Source organism: Sarcophilus harrisii, chromosome 6 (genome assembly GCF_902635505.1).
Source record: "Sarcophilus harrisii chromosome 6, mSarHar1.11, whole genome shotgun sequence".
Taxonomy (NCBI): Eukaryota; Metazoa; Chordata; class Mammalia; order Dasyuromorphia; family Dasyuridae; genus Sarcophilus; species Sarcophilus harrisii.
In genome coordinates, this window is record NC_045431.1 from 26,235,750 (window position 1) to 26,253,878 (window position 18,129).

An 18,129-nucleotide genomic window follows, 5' to 3' on the forward strand; every position below is an offset into this window, starting at 1 on the left:
AGTATCTCGTGTACTCATGTATAATGAGCCTTCTCAAATGCTTTCTATAAAAATGATAATTCACATTTATAAGAGTATCAGGGCAGCTTAGATGGCACAGTGGATAGCACCGGCCTCAGAGTCAGGAGAACCTCAGTTCAAATCCAGCCTGAGACACTGAACACTTACTAGCTGTGTGATTCGGAGCAAGTCACAATCCCAATTCCTTCTCAGAAAGTAAAAATAAAATAAAAACATTTATAAGAGTATTGTTATTTCCATCTTGAAGATAACTGAGGGTCAGTAAATTTATGAGACTTGTCCAAGATCTCACAAGTCTTAAACCCAAGTCTCCTGCCTACAGGTTCAACACTCTATAATTTTCCAATTTGTTTTCATAATATAATTCAAAATCATAGTTAAAGGAAAATGAGCAATCTTTTCTATGAGCTAGAACTCTCATTGGAAAAAAATCATATTAGTAATAATAAAGGCATCAAAATGTACTGTGGAAGAATCACCAGTCATACAAATTTCCCAACTCTGCCTTCAATCAATTGTCAAACCCACATTGTCCACCTCCTCACTCTACCCAAAAGAAAGGGAAAGAGGATTGACATTACTCATACATGAAATTTCTCTGGGGGAACTAAAAAGCCTCTCATCTACCATGTAGAACAGGGGAAAGATCACTTGTGTGCCTGTGTGCATTATGTATATTATGTATAGTATGCATATATATGTGTGTATGTATTTTGTAAATATACTATATATTTATGTTTATATTTTGCCAGTCACTATTCATTTTATCCTTAACCATATCAGCTAGACAAGGAAGGGGCAGTTTTTCCAGAAAGTGTTATCTGGGAGGCTTCACACAAAATTATTCTATTTGTGCATAGAATAGAATAACTTCATCTTCTTCTTCTACCCTAACTACATAACCCAATAATGGCTGTCCAAAAGAGTTTAATATGTCTACTTTTTCACTTCAGGAAGTAAAACTAACCTCAATAGATTGCTTGAGAAAATTACCCTTTCATCTCTTAAATTTCTTTCTACATTGGTGATGTCATTCAATATTTTCACTGGAGACGTCACCATGGCTTGGCTATTAATATATGGTGACTCCTTTCCCCTTTATTTCCTTTCTCATTCCACTAGATTGTCAGAAAGATAGATTATTATTGCATTGGGTCTTATTTGAATCAGTTCTTAGGAAAAGGGAGATCATTTAGTAATCATGAAGTTAGAGTTGGAAGAAATCCAAAACTCCACCCAATCCAACCTCCTTGTTTATGGATGAGGGAAGTGAATCCCAGACCCGTTATCTTGAATTGGGCAAGATCAAAAAGGGAGCCAGCAATTGGTGTAGGCTCTTAAGACTATAAACACAGGGTTCTCTCCATCGTACGGTACTATATCACACACCTCAACATCAGTGCTGTTCTTTTTAAGGATCTGAAATAAGTGTCTTTTTCTTTGAATGTTTTTAATAGATGCAGCCTTCTGCCAATGCTGAAAGTGAAAAAAAATGGCAAGAGATATCAGAGGAGATAAAGATGATTTTTAAGACAGCTGTGAAATTGTTACATGAAAAGGGGAAAATGAAACACAGCCAAGCCAAGAGATATCTCTTTTCAGGTAACTTTTATACTGCCAGCAAAGACTAAAAGGGGGTCACACACCAAATCTTTTATGAATGAATAAATGCAATTGCTATCAAAAGAAATTATTTTAAGTATCTTAATCTAGAAGAGGATATTATTCACCCCTTGCCTCCAGGTCAAATCCTATTAAACTTAGAAGATTTCTCGATGAAAAATGTAACTTCAAAAGAAAAATGAATATGATAAACCACATTCAGCCAATATTTCTCACAATTAGCAATGAAAAAGGAGACTTCATTATTAGAAGTAATACAGAGAGCTAGTAATCTCTAAGGAAATGTCCTAGATTTCAGTGAGGGTAGGAGAAGGTACCCAGACAGGAAAAAAAAAAAAAGATCAGGTGAAGAAATAGGACATGTAGAGATTTGGAATACTTGAAAAAATGGCAGATAGGGCATCTCTTGTCCAATTCTTATTCCCTCCTCATTGAAAATTGATATTCTGGAATATGGCTCTGTGGCTAGGGCTCCTTCAAATTTTGTCGAGCAAAGTGGTAACAGAAATTTCAAAAGTATGAAGGTTAATCGTAAATCATCTTATTTCATGTACTTCCTTGTATCTATAAGAAATGACAATTCAATTTTACAGTTGTTGATGTCTCTTGAGATACCAGAGCTTATTAAAATAAAGATAAAGATCATAAGAGACTAAAATTGGTGATTTCATTCTCAGATTATTCTCTTCAGATTTAGTCTATTTTCAGGGGTCCTCCTGGCTCTTTCTATTACTGAATCAAAACCACACTGGTTTTCTAGGATATTGCTTAAAAACTAGATTTGGAGGAAGATAGCATTTCAATTGATTACTTAATGATATAATTAATTTTAATCATAAAACTTTTGAGAATCAGTTTTAAAATACTTCACTTGAGTTTCCTGTTCCTAAAGATCTCTAAGGAGAAACCAAATTATGGCCTGTCAGGGGATATTGTAAAGGAGATTCATATTTAAAATGGGAATTGATCCAAATTACCACTGCGACACTTTCTATCATAGTCTATGATGCTGGGCCTACTGGATATGAAAATGCTGACCTTTTTTAAAAATTTATCTCATTTTAACCTATTCAAACTTTGTAATATTTTCATACAGAAAAATAGTATTTCTATGGATTCATCTCCACAGAATAATCCCGCATAACTTTATATCTCTGTGAAAATTATTATTTCAAAGGAAATAGAGTCCTGGATCTGACCTTTATCATCTATGTGTTCTTAAGCAAATCATATAACTTTTCTGATTCTTCATGTCCTAAGAGGAATAGCTCTGGCCTTATGTGCCATATTATCAATGACATTTGCATTCCTACCAAGTTTCAGACCTCACTTGTCTGTCTTTTTTATACACCCTTGACTACATCCTCAAAATCTCTGTGTGGGAAATTCTCAAGCATTCTAAAATCTTTGTTTCTTCCTTTCTCCATCCTCCCCCATCCCTTCCATCCTCACCTTCCAATTCCTCACCAAATAGGCAATGTTTGTCTAGAGGAAAACCTAGTAGGTGAAACCACTGGACCAAGTCTCCAAGGAATTAGTCTTTTGGTCATGAATCTCATCTGAAGTCTGAATGTGGTGGGTTTGATACTAACTATTGAGCACTACAGGCTCAAAGACTTTTGGTCAAAAATGGGAGGCAGAGATAATCTTCCCATTAATAATAATTCTTCAAAATCATAGGGGAAAAGATCTAGAGATGAACCTTACAAGTCTGATTTTTTTTAATTTAATCATTTTTCCCCCTGGACTCAGAATAAATTGCATATTCTTAAAGGGCTTACTATTAAGTAAATAAGACTGAAACAATTTATTTCCACGCTCATCGATTCTATTTAAAGCATTTGTCTTGCTAAATCTGTCCATGATGTTTCAGGTCACTAGACAATCCGACAGGAGGCATATTAGCCAAAACTAGAGCAAAAAGGACTGTTTGAACAGTTTGGTTTTCTAAGATAATCTGCAGGATTTTGCACTTGACCTTAAATTTTGAAATCTCTATTACCACTTTTTTCCTTGACAAAATTTGAAAAAGCTCAAAAAGTTTTTGTGTATATGGGTTATATGTAACAATATTTCCCATATCATAAATCAGGACTGAAAGAGTTTTCAAACATTTTAAATTCACTTTAAAATAACTATAATAAATTTGTTAAATGCTAACACAAATAACATGCTAATGAAAAATAACCCCCTTTTTAAAAAATTAAGGAGAAGAAAGGCATTGTTTTACATATTTCTGCAACTATCATGGCTTAATAGAAGACAGTTGGATTCTCAAAGCTGCTTCTGCATTCAATCTCTTGTGATATGTTATTTTGGTCAAAGCAGAAGGAGAAAATATGACCTCATACAGATATGTAATTGAAAACAGAAGCATTTTAATAGGTAAATATTGTATTAGTGGTATTATCAAAATGGTGACTTCAAAGACCTCCAAAGATTTTCAGGACCACGCTTTGAGAACAGCTACTCTGACCCAACCCCTTTGTTTTATAAATGAGGACATTTGGACCAGAAATAGAAAGTTATGACCAGTGGGAAATCCTGGCTAAAATATCCATTGATATTATAATTACAAGAAGAAATACGAGTCTCAGTCGAAGTTGAAAGTGAGTGACTAGCCTATACAATTGATCTTCTAAGTCACTGACCACCATTTTTTTCTGATTTGTAATATGTTTAGACAATGAGTAAGATCAGTCCCACTCCACTGACTAGGTGATCAGACAGTAAATTTTTGGCAGTTTTATAGATACTTCTGGTCACTTAGGAATCAGTTCTGGAGTGAAGCATCTTCCCACCTATCTGATGCCATTGATGATATCTTATCACCCATGCAGAGAGCTATGCTGCTTAGACCTCCCCACCAGGAGCAAAGCAATAGAGTTAGAGATTTGAAGTTGTTTCTGCTATTGAATGGAGAAGTTAGCACTAGATTTCTTTTGTTTGTTTTTTCAGCCATTGAAGATGAGTTTGACTTTGCTTTGGGAAAACAAACACCAGCATTCCTAAAGAAATGTGTTTGCTACATTAGAAAAATTGCAAACATTGAGCGTTTTGTGAAAATTCCAGCAATGGGTAAATACATGGACATAACTGGGACAGAACCAAGGATTATCCGAGACCCAGAAGCCCACGAGAAACTGATAAAACTCAGGGATGAATTTATTCCTACCATTGTTGCATCATCTAATCTGAGAGTCTACACTTCCATTACACATTGTGACATGAAACTAGGTTATTCCCAAGAAGTAGAGAACCATTACATAGAAGGACTTGGTAAACAGTTTTATGAGGACATGATTGACATCATTCAGGCAACCGTACAGCAGAATTTTGACACAGAAACCGATACACTGTATGACGAAATTCTTCAGCACTCATCACTATGTAAAACATATGCCTCCTTCTACGAGTACAAATGTGAATCTCTAAATATAGTGCATAAATACCTTCTTCCCAGCAAAGCAGGGCACATTAACCCTCTCATCACCTATGGAGGACCTTGCACTGGAAAAACTCTTCTGTTAGCTGAAGTAGCCAAGAAGGTAAATGTTGACTCATTTTAAATGTTTTTGTAAAAGTTGCATTTTGTATATTTTAAAAGTAAATTTAATTTATTTCAACTTTGTTTATCTGTTTATTGCTCTGGTATTTATTTTTTTGTTTGATATCATAACCAGGGCTTGCTCCTCAACAGAATGGGTGAGACAGAGGATGGCTAGGCTCCAGAGATCAGACAGGACTTCAGAGACAGGACAGTGAATCAAAGGATGTCCAAGCAGCATGAAATAAGAGAAGGGTCAGGAAGGCTGATGGAACATAAAGTTATAGTAATCTGGAAACATGAAAAGATCAGTGGTTAGGGAGAAGGGAAGAAGCATTAATTGAGTGCCTACTAGGTGCCAGGCACTATGCTATATGCTTTATAGATATTGATCCAAACAGAGAGATAGATGCTGTTAATATCCCCCTCAGTTAAGGAAAGTGAGGCAGACAGAGGTGCCTAGGGTCACATAATTAGTAGGTCACTAAAGCAGTCTTTGAACTCAGGTTTTCATGCCTTCAAGTCTAGGATTCTATGCTCTCTGCCACCTAGTTACCTCCCTACAAATAGCTGGGACCATGGCACAGGAATTACAGTTCAAAGGAAGGACTTTAATTCCTGAGAGGAGTAGGGACCTTATAAGGCAGGATCACAGTCCAGAAACATAAACTAGATTACTAGGTGTTCAATCAAGGGAGAAAAAAACAAAGACCCTGCTAGAAGAAATGGAATACAAAGTTGTACTTTGATATACAAGATCATGAGAAAGTTGATAAAGCTAAGCCACAAAGAAACTGGTCGTGGACTCTTTATATCTCTTTACATATGCCTACAGATGAAATGAAAATGGCCCAAAGTGTAGGCATTTGAAGCAGACGGGAGGGATAAAGTCAATCAATAACAAGACATGATATGTCTCCAACAGTGGATGATAGACCATTTTCATTGCTACCGTGCTAGAGTTTGAGCTCCTTTTTTATGGTGAACTTGAGAACATAGTCATTATCTTATATGTTGAACCTCTCTTAATTTCAAATCTTTCACAAAATAATCCAATTATGCTGAATGTTAGGGGGGAAAGTACACTTGGATATAGATATATAGAATTCAAACAATGTAGCAAGTAGAAAATCACATGAATGTAGACTAGATTACAGAGTATAATTTTGACCAGTTTGGCTAACAGTTCTTACTAAGATCCTTCATATTCCTATCTAGCTACCTGGGTTTAATTTATTTATAGTCTAGAGACCTACTTCCTCCAAGATACATAGATATATATATATATATATATGTAGGTATACATATACATATATTCTTTTAGTTCTAATTTTCTTCCAAACCAGTTTAGTTTGAGGCAGAGGTTTTTATGAATGGGCTTGGAATATGGAAAATCTTGAGTTTTAACCTCATTTTTAAATTTAACTGCTGTGTGAATTTAGGACATCATTTCACAATTCTCAGTCTTGTTTTTCTGATCAAAATAATATTTACACCTATTAACTTACAAGATAATTGTGAAGAAAATAATTTGAGAACTGTCAAAAGCTATAAGAATATGAATTATTTTACCTGGGAAGTGGCTTCATGATTTTTAAGTTCTGTTCCTCTAAAATAATTGAATTACCAAATGAAGTCCCATTCCAACTCTTGTTCTTTTAGATTTATAGCCAAATGGTTTAGCTTGGACATCCAGAAAGATTTCTCTCAAGTGACCATTATATAGGGATTAGCTGATTAGATATATATGCATATTCAAGGAGGAGTGCTATTCTCATAATCCTAGAAAACAATTGCTATTTGATAGCTCAAATTTACATAAAACTGTAAGGATAACTGTGCTGGACCAGAGTCAAGGTCCATCCCTCCCAATTCTGTCTCTTTCATGACAGTAAGAGAGTGTTTGAAGGAACTTATGGTTGTTTTTTAAATCTGCTTCAAAGAATAAGGGCTATCCCACCTTTCTGTGGGATGAGTTAACTTTACATGCAGAATAATGCTTTCATTGTTAGATATGATCAATATTTTTATTTTATTAAGCTGCATTCTTACAAATATAATGGTACACTGGAGGGAAGGAGTCTTAGAGTGAATAGGGATGTTGACTAGCTGTGTGATTTTAGTGTTAATAAAGAGAGAGGGAGGAAGAAAGGAAGGGAGTAAAAAAGAGAAAAAGAGAATGAGGAAGAAAGAAAAAGAAAGAGAGGAAAAAAGAAAGTGAAGAAAGAAACAAAAAAACAAAGAAAAAGAAAAAGGAAGGAAGAAAAAAGTGAGGAAGAAATAAAATTAGAAAGAAAGAGCTACAGGAGGAAAGAAAGAAGGTTAAAAAAAAGAAAGGGAGGAAGGAGAAAGAAGGGAAAGAGGAACATCAATCAAGCATTTTAAAAGACTAGGAGAAGGTTAGGAAACTATCCAAACTATGCTTATCTCCTCTCTAATGTTAAATTCCTCCATAACCCATTTTGTATCTATTATACTTTTTAAAATTTTTTTATGAAAGCTTTTTATTTTCAAAACACATGCATGGATAATTTTTCAATATTAACCCTTTCAAAACCCTGTGTTCCAATTTTCTCCCCCTTCCCCCCACCATCTTCCCTAGATGGCAAGTAATCCAACATATGCTAAATGTGGTAAAAAAAAAAAAAAAAAGTGTTAAATCCAATATATGCATACATACTTATACAATTATCTTGCTGCACAAGAAAAGTCAAATCAAAAAGGAAAAAATGAGAAAGAAAACAAAATGCAAGCAGACAACAACAAAAAGAGTGAAAATGCTATGTTGTGGTCCACACTCAGTTCCCACAGTCTTCTCTCTGGGTGTAGATTATGGATTTATTTTCAAACAATTTTATTTAAGCTCTTCTTAAACCTATATATGTGACCAGCCTGTAGTATCTCTTGAAATTAGTTTCACAAGTTTACTATTTATTATGTATAGTAATATTTCATTTCACTATTCCACATTTATCTCTTTCAATCTTTAAAGAGTATCTTTTAGTCCTATTATAACAGGTTTTATTGAACTATTCTATCTTTACCCATGCTGAATCCCTCACAGTTTTAAAAGCCTTGGAGCATATCCTCTATTAGCTTTTGTCTTTCCAGAGAGAAGAATGTAATTCTTTTAATCTGGTTTTATATTTCTGTTCTCCCATCTCCTTGATTACTTCAGCTACACTACTTAAACTATAATTACATAATTAGTTCTTTTAATGAATTTAAAATAGTCATTTAAATATATTGAGGTGCTTTTTTAAAGTTCTAAATTATATTTACGAAATGAGATTACAGGGTGATTTTCTCCTAGTGTATCTACTAACATACTTGTAATTAGATATTGTGCGGGTTTTTAATATTACTGAGATTCAACAAACTGAAAAGAACATTGGAATGGGAATCAAATCTGATTCTCCTCATGATCCATTCTTTGTCCCTAAGTTAAACAAGTCACTTACCCACCCTGTGCCTCACTTCTCATTTTTTCATCTATTAAATGAACTTGCCCAACTCTCCCTCAGAGAGATTTCTGTATTGAATGTATTAACATTTCTATAATAAACTTACATCAAATTATTTGCAATATTCCCTACACATAGCCCTTTACCTTTTTACAGAAAGGAAGGAATTATGTTTCATCATTTGTTCTCCAGGACTGAAATTGATCAATAAAAGGATTCAGTTTACTTACCCTTTGATGTTGACTTTGCCTTATTTATATCTTTACAATGTAAATAAATTATAACATATTTTTCTCTTAATATGGCTTATTTTATTGTTAATTCATAGTTTTCCCATAGTTCTCTGAATTCCTTAGTCATTTTTTCTTAGGTTGCAATAATATAATATTCCATTGTATTTAGCCCTAATATGTTTAATCATTCTTCAATTATTTGAACAAGAAACATTAACGTGTGCAAAAATATTCTTAGCTTTTTGAGGTTTTCAATTCTGGTCTTAGTAAGAATACTAGTAGTAGTAGTAGTAGCAGCAGCAGCAGCTAACATGTATAATACTTTAAAGTTTGCAAACATATCAGTAATATTGCTTCATTTTGTCCACAAGAAATCCTGAAGGGTAATTGCTATTACTATTCCCATTTTACAGAAGAAAAAAACTGAGGCAGACAGAAATTAAGCAATTTGCTCAGGATTACCCAAGTAATAAGCATTAGGTCGCTGACACAGTAGAGTATTGGGTCTAGAATCAGGAACACCTAAATTCAAATCTAGCCTCAGATACATAGTAGTTACAGGATTCTGAGCAAGTCACTTAGCCCTGTTTACCTCAGTTTCCTTATCTGTAAAATGAACTGGAGAAAGGAAATGACAAACCACACCAGTCTCTTTGCCAAGAAAACCCCAGATGGCATTATGAAGAGTTGGGCATGACTGAAACAAATGAACAAGTATTTCCTGAGTTTAGAAACCACAGGTCTAGCATATTTTATACTATACTACACATGTGTAGGTAAGTATATGTATACATACAAATACAAACATATATTGTATATTTATATTATATGTGTATGTGTGAATATGTGTGTGTATGTATAATGTTTTGGTCCTCCTTGAGCCACGCTTCCACTTTCTGTGAAGTACTTGTCCCCATCCTTATGTAAATTCCCCCATTTTCATTTTATAGAAGAGAAAGCTGAGACTAGGAAAGTGAAATGAATTGAGCTCAGATCTCCTTGGTGAAAGTCTATCTTTTCCCCATACCACAATGCCTCTCCATGACATTTCTCTAGCTACCCCGCCCCACTTATCTACTTTCTCAATTATCCTGCCATTCTGTGATCTCTGAAACACCTCACAGTGTTTGGGGTGACAGTAATTCACATTTTTATAATAATTTAAAGTGCTTTCTCACAGCAACTGGTATTAGGTTAGACAAAACCCAAATCATTATCCCCAGAGGGCCGGTGAAGAAGCATGGGCCTAGTGATGTTAAGAGATCTACTAATGAATAGCAAAGTCTGTACTAGGAAGAAGGTCTTCAGTTTTTAGGAGCCTTCATTTTTAATAGCAATCCAAAAAAGGAGACAACAGTAATAAGGAATATTAAACTAGGATTCAAAACTAGGCTATTTAACTCCAAAATCACTATTCTCTTCACCTCTAACGTGCGTTCTCTAATTTTAGTACATTTTGCTAAAGCTAACTCTAAACAGGATTTCACAGAGCACAATTTTGACAGAACTCTTTTTTTTGTACTTTGTTATTTCTTTCTGCTTTTTATAGTTTTTCTCTTTCTTTCCTCAATGCCGAATTATCAGTTGTCCCTCCTTAATGCTATCCATCGGCCTGCCTTTTTCCAACCTCTGTCCACAAACGTATAAATAAGCTCTTCAAATTTGCTACTTCCCTGGGCTGAGAAATTAGATAACTAACTTTTGTAGAATAATGTGTTCTTTCAGAGTCATTAAATTTTGAGTGAAGCCTCAAGGACTTCTTACAGAGTAAAATGTCTGGTTTTGCATTCGTGAGTTTTGTGTTCACATTTTAATCCACTTACATGCGTTTTTTGTTTGTTTGTTTTTGCTTCCCCAGTTCTTAGCTATATTCCAGATGGTTTTGAGTTTCCAGAAGTCCGACCTCTAAATAAGTAGCATGCTAAAAATTTCCGGTTTAGTTGTTCACTTGTCCCTCTAAACTCCGCTTCTGTGTTTCAGGCTTACGGTTGGCTACATGAAGAAATGGGCCCCGAATCTGACCCAGTGGTAATTGTAAGATTTCTGGGAACCACAGACATGAGCACCGATCTTAAGAATCTACTTCTAAGCATCTGTGAACAACTGGCAATTAATTACCGGTGTCTGATGCAAAGCTATCCCAAGAAGATCCACGATCTTCGGGACTTGTTTATAAACCTTCTGAACGAGTCTTCCTTTCAGAGGCCCTTGGTCATAATATTCGATGCTCTAGAACAGCTCTCTGAAATGGATGACGCCAGAAAACTTTGGTGGCTCCCCGTTCACCTCCCCCGTTTTGTACGGATAGTACTCTCCACGCTGCCCAACAAACACGGGATCCTGCAGAAACTGAGGTGCCTTATCCACGAGGAAGACAACTACATCGAGCTGGTGCCCAGGGACAGAAAGATGTGCAGTCAGGTGCTCAAACACCAGCTGCTGCGCGTCAAAAGGAAGGTGACGTCGGGGCAGCAGATCTACGTCAACGAAGCCTTCTCCAAGTGCACGCTGCCCATGTTTGTGAACTTAACCTTCAGGGAGGTGAGGACCTGGCGGTCCCACAAAGATGTGGATGAATCCTCGCTCTGCGTCACGGTCCACGACAGCATAGAGCAGCTCTTTTGGGCCCTGGAGAGGAAATGCGGGCAGAAACTAGTGTCGCGTGCTCTGGGGTACATCACCATGGCCAAGATGGGCTTGAGCGAGATGGAACTGGAAGACGTTCTAGCACTGGACAACAGCGTCATGAACGAGCTCAATGAGAACGTGCGACCAAGTAACCCCCTGCGGGTGCCTTACGTGTACGTGGCGAGGCTCAAGGAGGGCCTGAGCGGGTACCTGATAGAACGGCACGTGAAAAACGTCACCCTTTTGGTGTGGGCCAACAGGCACCTCCAGCTCATCGCCCAGAAGCTTTACCTCCAAAATGACGGCGACTTGCGAGAAATGCACACGATCCTGGCCGATTACTTCCTGGGGGTCTGGTCCGGGGGCCGGAGGAAAGCTTTCTGTCTGGAGGACCCGTATTTGAACGGCTGCCTGGACCTAGAAAGCAGAAGTCTGCTGGACGAAGAGAAGCACTTCCTGGAGCAGGCATCCTTCGACAGGCAGGCTCCGGATCAGCCGTGGGTGTTTCAGTGCAATCCGCTGGAGCCCGACATCTTTTTTGTGAATCACCGCAAGATGTCGGAGCTCTTGCACCACTTGACGAGATGCGGGAAAACGGACGACCTGCTCTACGGAGTCATCATGAACTTCAGCTGGCTGTACACCATGGTGAAGATCGGCCAGTTCGACAAGGCCCTGGCAGACATCGAGGTGGCTTACAACTACTCCCAGGAGAAGGAACTGAAGTTTCTAGCCAGCATCCTCCGGGGCATCAAGAGCAAGATCGTCACGTTCCCGGGCTCCCTGTCGGCCGAGCTCCAGCAGCGGCTGCTCCCGGTGGTCAGCTCGTTACCCAAGCTGAGGCACCTCCTTCTGGAGTGCGACAAGGACGGGCCAAAATACTGCTCCATTGTGCCCCTGCACTCCTCCATGGATGTGACTTACAGCCCGGAAAGGCTGCCCTTGTCGTCCAGCCACCTCCACGTCACCGAGATCCTGCCCACGTGTAACCCCAGCACCGTGCTCACGGCTCTGGAAAACGGCTCCATTAGCACGTGGGATGTGGAAAGTCGGCAGCTCCTCAGGCAGATCACCACCGCCCAGTCCGTCATTCTGGGCATGAAGCTCACCACCGACGAAAAGTACCTCGTGGTGGCCACCACCAACAACACCTTGCTGATTTACGACAACATCAACTCCTGCCTGCTGTCCGAAGTGGAAATCAAGGGAGTCAAACACGGCAGCGGCTCGAATTTCATCAACGGGTTCACCCTGTCCATCACCCACGCCCTGGCCTGGTTGGAGGCCAGCAAAGACGTCACCGTCATCGACCTGCTCTACGGGTGGCCCCTTTACCAGTTCCACTGCTGGTACGAAGTCACCTGCGTACAGTGCTCCCTGGACGGCCTGTACGCTTTCTGCGGCCAGTCCCTCAACACCACCACCATCTTTCACTTGGGCAGCGGAGAGAAGCTCTCCACCGTGACGTCCGAATTCTCGGGTGGCTTTGTCAAGTTTCTGCTTATCTTAGACACGGCGCAGGAGATGGTCATGGTGGACAGTGAGGGTAGCCTTTCGGTGTGGAATACCGAGGAGATCACCAATCCCCAGCTGACTGATGACTTCGACTGCCGAAGGGAAGACAGCGAGGTGGTCAGCATTGAGCTTTCCGAGGACCAGAGCGCCATTCTTATCTGCAAAGCCCTCGGCATCGAGCTCCTGGACACCACCCTGTGGAAGGTGACTGAGAAGTTCAGGGCCAAACACAACGAGCGCTTTGTCTCGGCGGTGCTGTCCAAAAACGGGGACTGCATCATCGCCACCATGGAAAATACCTCGGCTGTGTTCTTCTGGAGGAGGGACACCGGCCAGTGCATGGCAAGCTTGCAGGAGATCTCGGGAACCATCGTCAAGCTGGTCAAGTCCAGTCACCACAACATGCTGCTGTCTCTATCGACCAGCGGAGTCCTTTCCATCTGGGACATCGACATCATCACGGCCATGTCCAACATAGACAAGACCGGGAAACCCATCCAAAGACTGGTGTTACCCGCCAGGGGTGAGATCATTTATTCCCTGGACGGCTCCGAATCGGTCCACAAGTGGAACTTTAGCAACGGCTTCATTGAGGCAGAATTCAAGCACGAAGGCATCGTGGAGCACTGCGTGCTCACGTCCTCTGGGGACGTGATGGTGACGTCCGACGACAAATGCAGCCAGTACGTGTGGCACACCAACAGCGGCGAAAACCTCTTTCGGATCAATGGGCAGAGGATCTCGCAGCTGCTGATTACGCACAACGACCAGTTCGTGGTTTCGCTCTGTGAGGAGAACGCCTCCCGGGTGTGGCGCCTGGCCACGGGCCACAGGGTCTGCAACATCCTCACCCCCTTGCAGAACGCTTTCATAACCTCCGCCAACACCTTTGTGGTCGGGATCACCAAAAACAAAGTCCTGGCGGTCAGCCTGTGGACAGGGAGCATCACCAAGAAGTTCTGCTGCGAGGACGGGACCATGATCGTCAACTTCAAGCTGATCCCCGACTGCCCCGACATCATCGTCTTCATTACGTCCACGGAAACGGTGAACCTCTGGAGCCTGACGGACGAGGTCATCTGCCGCCGCGTGCAGCTTCCCAACAATTTCCTCAAAAACCTGGAGGACTTCGAGATCTCGCCCAATGGGAAACTAGGCATCCTCTCCCGGGGAGACGAGAACATTAATGTGCTTGATCTGTACAGCGGGAAGCTCCGAGTGGTCCACGCGGCTGGAATCATCTGGCGGCAGAGGCTGTCTCGAGACGGCCGCTACCTGGTCTACATTTGTTTCCAGAACGGGGAAGAGGAAGACGACAATGGTGCGGTCTCCAGCTTAATCGTCATGAGACTTGCGGATGGCAAAAATATCGGGGCTTGCTCCCTGTACAAGACCCCGACGTATCTCGCCCTGTCGCAGAGGCACCTGAACATCATCGTGGGTTTTGACGACGGAAGCATAGGGATTTATACCGTCGTGGACCGGGTCGACGCCGCCTTGAAAATCAAAATCGCCACTTCCAACAGCCGGCAGATCTTCAACAGTGCCACACAAGCATCCAGGCCCAAATCTAATAGCTTCTGCTTTAAGGCGACCGCCGACTGCATCTGGAGAGAATCCACAGAGGTGTTCGCCAGGGACAGCCCCATCACGGTCACCGATCCCACGGAAGCAGCTGAAGCTACGCCCACCAAAAAACACAACCTCTACGAGCGTGGATGCTCGGGCCTGGAGAGCAGAGGTCACAGTTTTACTGCTGACAACTAATGACACCTTTAAACAGGTTTACTGCAGTTCGGGACGCACAGTAACTAAAGCCTGTCTTCTCTAGGAGAGGGAGAAGTGGTGCATTTCTAGGGCAAAATGGAACCCCAGCGACTGCTCATGGTTTATGTATAAAAACTACAGAGATGGAAACATGTTTGGGCTATAGTTGAGATTAACGCATAAAAATCCTCTTCCAATGGCTCCTCATTATAAGGAAGTGAGCCTGTACTCTCAAAGGCAGAATCCAAGTCTGACAGGGCAAAAGGCCTTTGAGAACGGATCCTGCAGTAGATCGCATAGTTTGCCCAAACACTACCCTAAGTTCAGACAAAACCATCTTGGAAGATTTAATTACCACTTGATTTTTTTTTTCCGGTCACAGCAACGCTTTAAATTACAGACTAAAGTATGGAAAGAGTGTGATCCACTGTCATGATGAGGACATCCATACAGATAGAATCATAGCTCCTTGGAAGAAGGAAGTGAATTCAAGTAGGAAATCTTAACTGGGCATTTCTAGCAATACTTTTTTCATTGCTGCTCTATCTAGAAGTTAGAAAATAGTGATTCTAACTCAGTATCTGCCAGAAATATAACCTCTTCAGTTTATTCAGATACCATACGCAGGACACACACACACACACAGCAGTTTGACCAAAATCATGTCGTGCTTTTTTTTTTCCTTTTAAGTTCAATTCAAACAACCATTACTTTGTCTTCAAGATGCCAACTAATTCTTGTTTGGCAACATTTGGTTGTTAATATTATCTAAATACAGCCTTAACCTCATTCTACCTTTTACCATCCAGATTGCAAAGACTTGTATCTGGGGATAAAAGAAAGAAAGTGAAAAGGGCAAAAGGAATTTAACAATCCCAACCATATGAAAGTCTCCAGGGACTCTGTCCCAACATAAAGGAAAAGTTTCTTTAAAAGATGGGAAGATATGAATTATGAGCTGGATAGGATAAGAGTCACTCGGCAGCTAAAAGGGCAACAGAGATGCAGAAAATCATTCTTGCAAAAGTTGCATGCAAAGGACGAAACCATTCTTAAAAATCTATTTCCCGAGTTACAAAAGAATATGTCTAATACTCAAAATTCATTTTTTAATGTCTCCTTCAAAGTGCATATGTTGCTAGATGTAACAAATACTCACATAAGGGCATTAAAATGCAGTTAAACTGTTCAACTCGATTATTGTATTCCAAGGTTACTTTTCACTCTCTTCTAGGAAAGTATGAATTATCTCCTAAATCCCTATACTGAATTTCAACAGAAAGAAAGCTTTCCTGATATGCCATGTACGATCTACTGATAACATTTGCCTTACTATCATTCCTCTTCTGTCCTGTGTTGACCGCGGAGATGACCAAATACTCTGGGACTAACAGAATATGCCTGTATTTGTGCTAAAATATTCCATAAAATCTTAAGGCTGTCCAAAGGTTCTTTACTGTTCCTGTTTGTAATAAATTTCTTACTTCTATATATGTATGTAGGCTTATTATCTGTTTTACTTCCTGCTTTTGGACTGTTCTGAGCCTTTTATATAGTGTGATCAGTTTCAAGGCAGGAGCTGTGAAATATTAAATATTTTTTAACTATTCCATCCGATTCAAGGAAAGTGGTTACATCCTAAAAACTAAAAGTGATTCTGGTTTTCCCCTGCTACATCGTACACATGGTTTGTCCTTGGCTAATTTTTAACCAGTTTTTTAAAAGAGGAAACAGATCCTCTAGCAAGTGGAGTACTGAACAGGTAGGAGTTTTAGTTTCTCGTTCTGCCGCTGACTTGCTTTGGGTCCGTGAGCCAATCATCTAACCTCCCTGTTTCTCACTTTCTCAAACATAAAATGAGGTTAGTGGTAGTTTGCCCTATATCCCCTATCGGAATATTGTAAGATTGTGTGATGTGAAATATAGTCAACTCTGGATTATTGGTACTAATGGAGAAAAATTGAACGGCATATCACTCATGCTTTTTTTTTTATATATTTGGCCTTGAAATGTAGTCTGAGACACTAACCCCCCCCCACCCCCCCCAGATATGACTCAGATACAAATTATTCTCCTCCTCCAAGCCAAGACTGGATCTTCAGTGTGGTCCTTTTGGCCTGAGCCCAAGTCAGGAAATATAGCCAAGAGGCAGATCCAGTCCTTGTGTACATAGATATATAATCTAGAGTTGATTGTATGTGAAAATGCTCATCAGACAGAGCAAGGTCATTCAAGGTACTGCTATTAATCGTCTGAGTTGGACCTCTGTGCCACTAAATTTCTACAAGTTAAACACCACGATGAATTACATGTAGTGTATGAATGTTCTATGTAAACGCCAATCTAGTCTTGAGTGATCTGAATGATTTTCCTAACTTGTTTGCAACTCCTAGATCATACTGAATGTTTTTATGTAAACTTTGTATTGTTGGGGGAAATGACCCAACCAGAGATTTATATTTTCTTAAATGTTACATTTAGTTACATTTTGTTACAGAGTTGGTAAACTAGAATATTATGGCAGTCTTCAAACAATATACAGTCTTGTGTATGCATTGTTTGTATGAATAAAAGATAAACTAATTTGCTTTGGAGTTTTTTGGAGTATTTTCCAAGTTTTGATGATGCAGCTGAAGATTGTGCCATTAATCAGCTGTGTGACCTAGGCAAGTGATCCCATATCTCTGCATCTTCACGTCCTCATCTATTAAATAAAGGGATTATAATAGAAGGGAAGAGAAGCTCCTTCTGTTCTGATGTTCTATGGCTTTGTGATCTTTGAGGTTAAAAGAAGAGGGATTTTGGAAGGAAGGAAGGAAGAAAGAAACAAAGAAAAGAGAGAGAGAAACAAAAGAGAGGAGAGATGGAAGAAAAGTAGCAACATGTAATGGCACATGCCTGTAATTCCTGCCACTAAGGAGGCTGAAGCTGGTTGGTACCTTGAGTTCTGAGGTGTATTTTGAATTAAAATCAAACTGATGTCCACTCAGTTGGACCCCAATATGGTCATCTCCCAGAAGCAAAAGGTCACCAGATAGCCTAAGGAAGGGTAAACAAGCATGAAGCAGAAAAACAAAAGAGAGTAAAGCTTCCATGCAGATCAGTACTGGGACTGGTGAAAGAAACAAAGAAAGAGGGAAGGAGGGAGGGAGAAAGGGAAGAAAGGAAACAAAAAGGAAGGAGGGAGGAAAGGAAGAAAAAAAAAGGAAGGAAGGAAGAAAAAGGACTAGGAAGGAAGAATTTAACCCATCAAAGCATCGTATATAGAATCATGATCCTCAGATTTGACAATAATAAACAAAGTGTTCATCAACGATGGTATAATAAGCAA

General features: G+C 39.7%; 1 protein-coding gene across 1 annotated transcript in view; it reads left to right on the forward strand.

Annotated features, from left to right (window-relative positions):
* Positions 1 to 17,782, forward strand: part of NWD2 (NACHT and WD repeat domain containing 2) — a 153,114-nt gene extending 135,332 nt beyond the window's left edge. The window contains exons 5-7 of the mRNA XM_003773324.2: positions 1,479 to 1,623; positions 4,603 to 5,192; positions 10,869 to 17,782. Of these exons, the coding sequence (XP_003773372.1) occupies positions 1,479 to 1,623; positions 4,603 to 5,192; positions 10,869 to 14,798 (4,665 nt within the window). The 3' untranslated portion in view covers positions 14,799 to 17,782. The remainder of the gene's footprint in view (positions 1 to 1,478; positions 1,624 to 4,602; positions 5,193 to 10,868) is intronic.
* Positions 17,783 to 18,129: the final 347 nt, after the last annotated feature.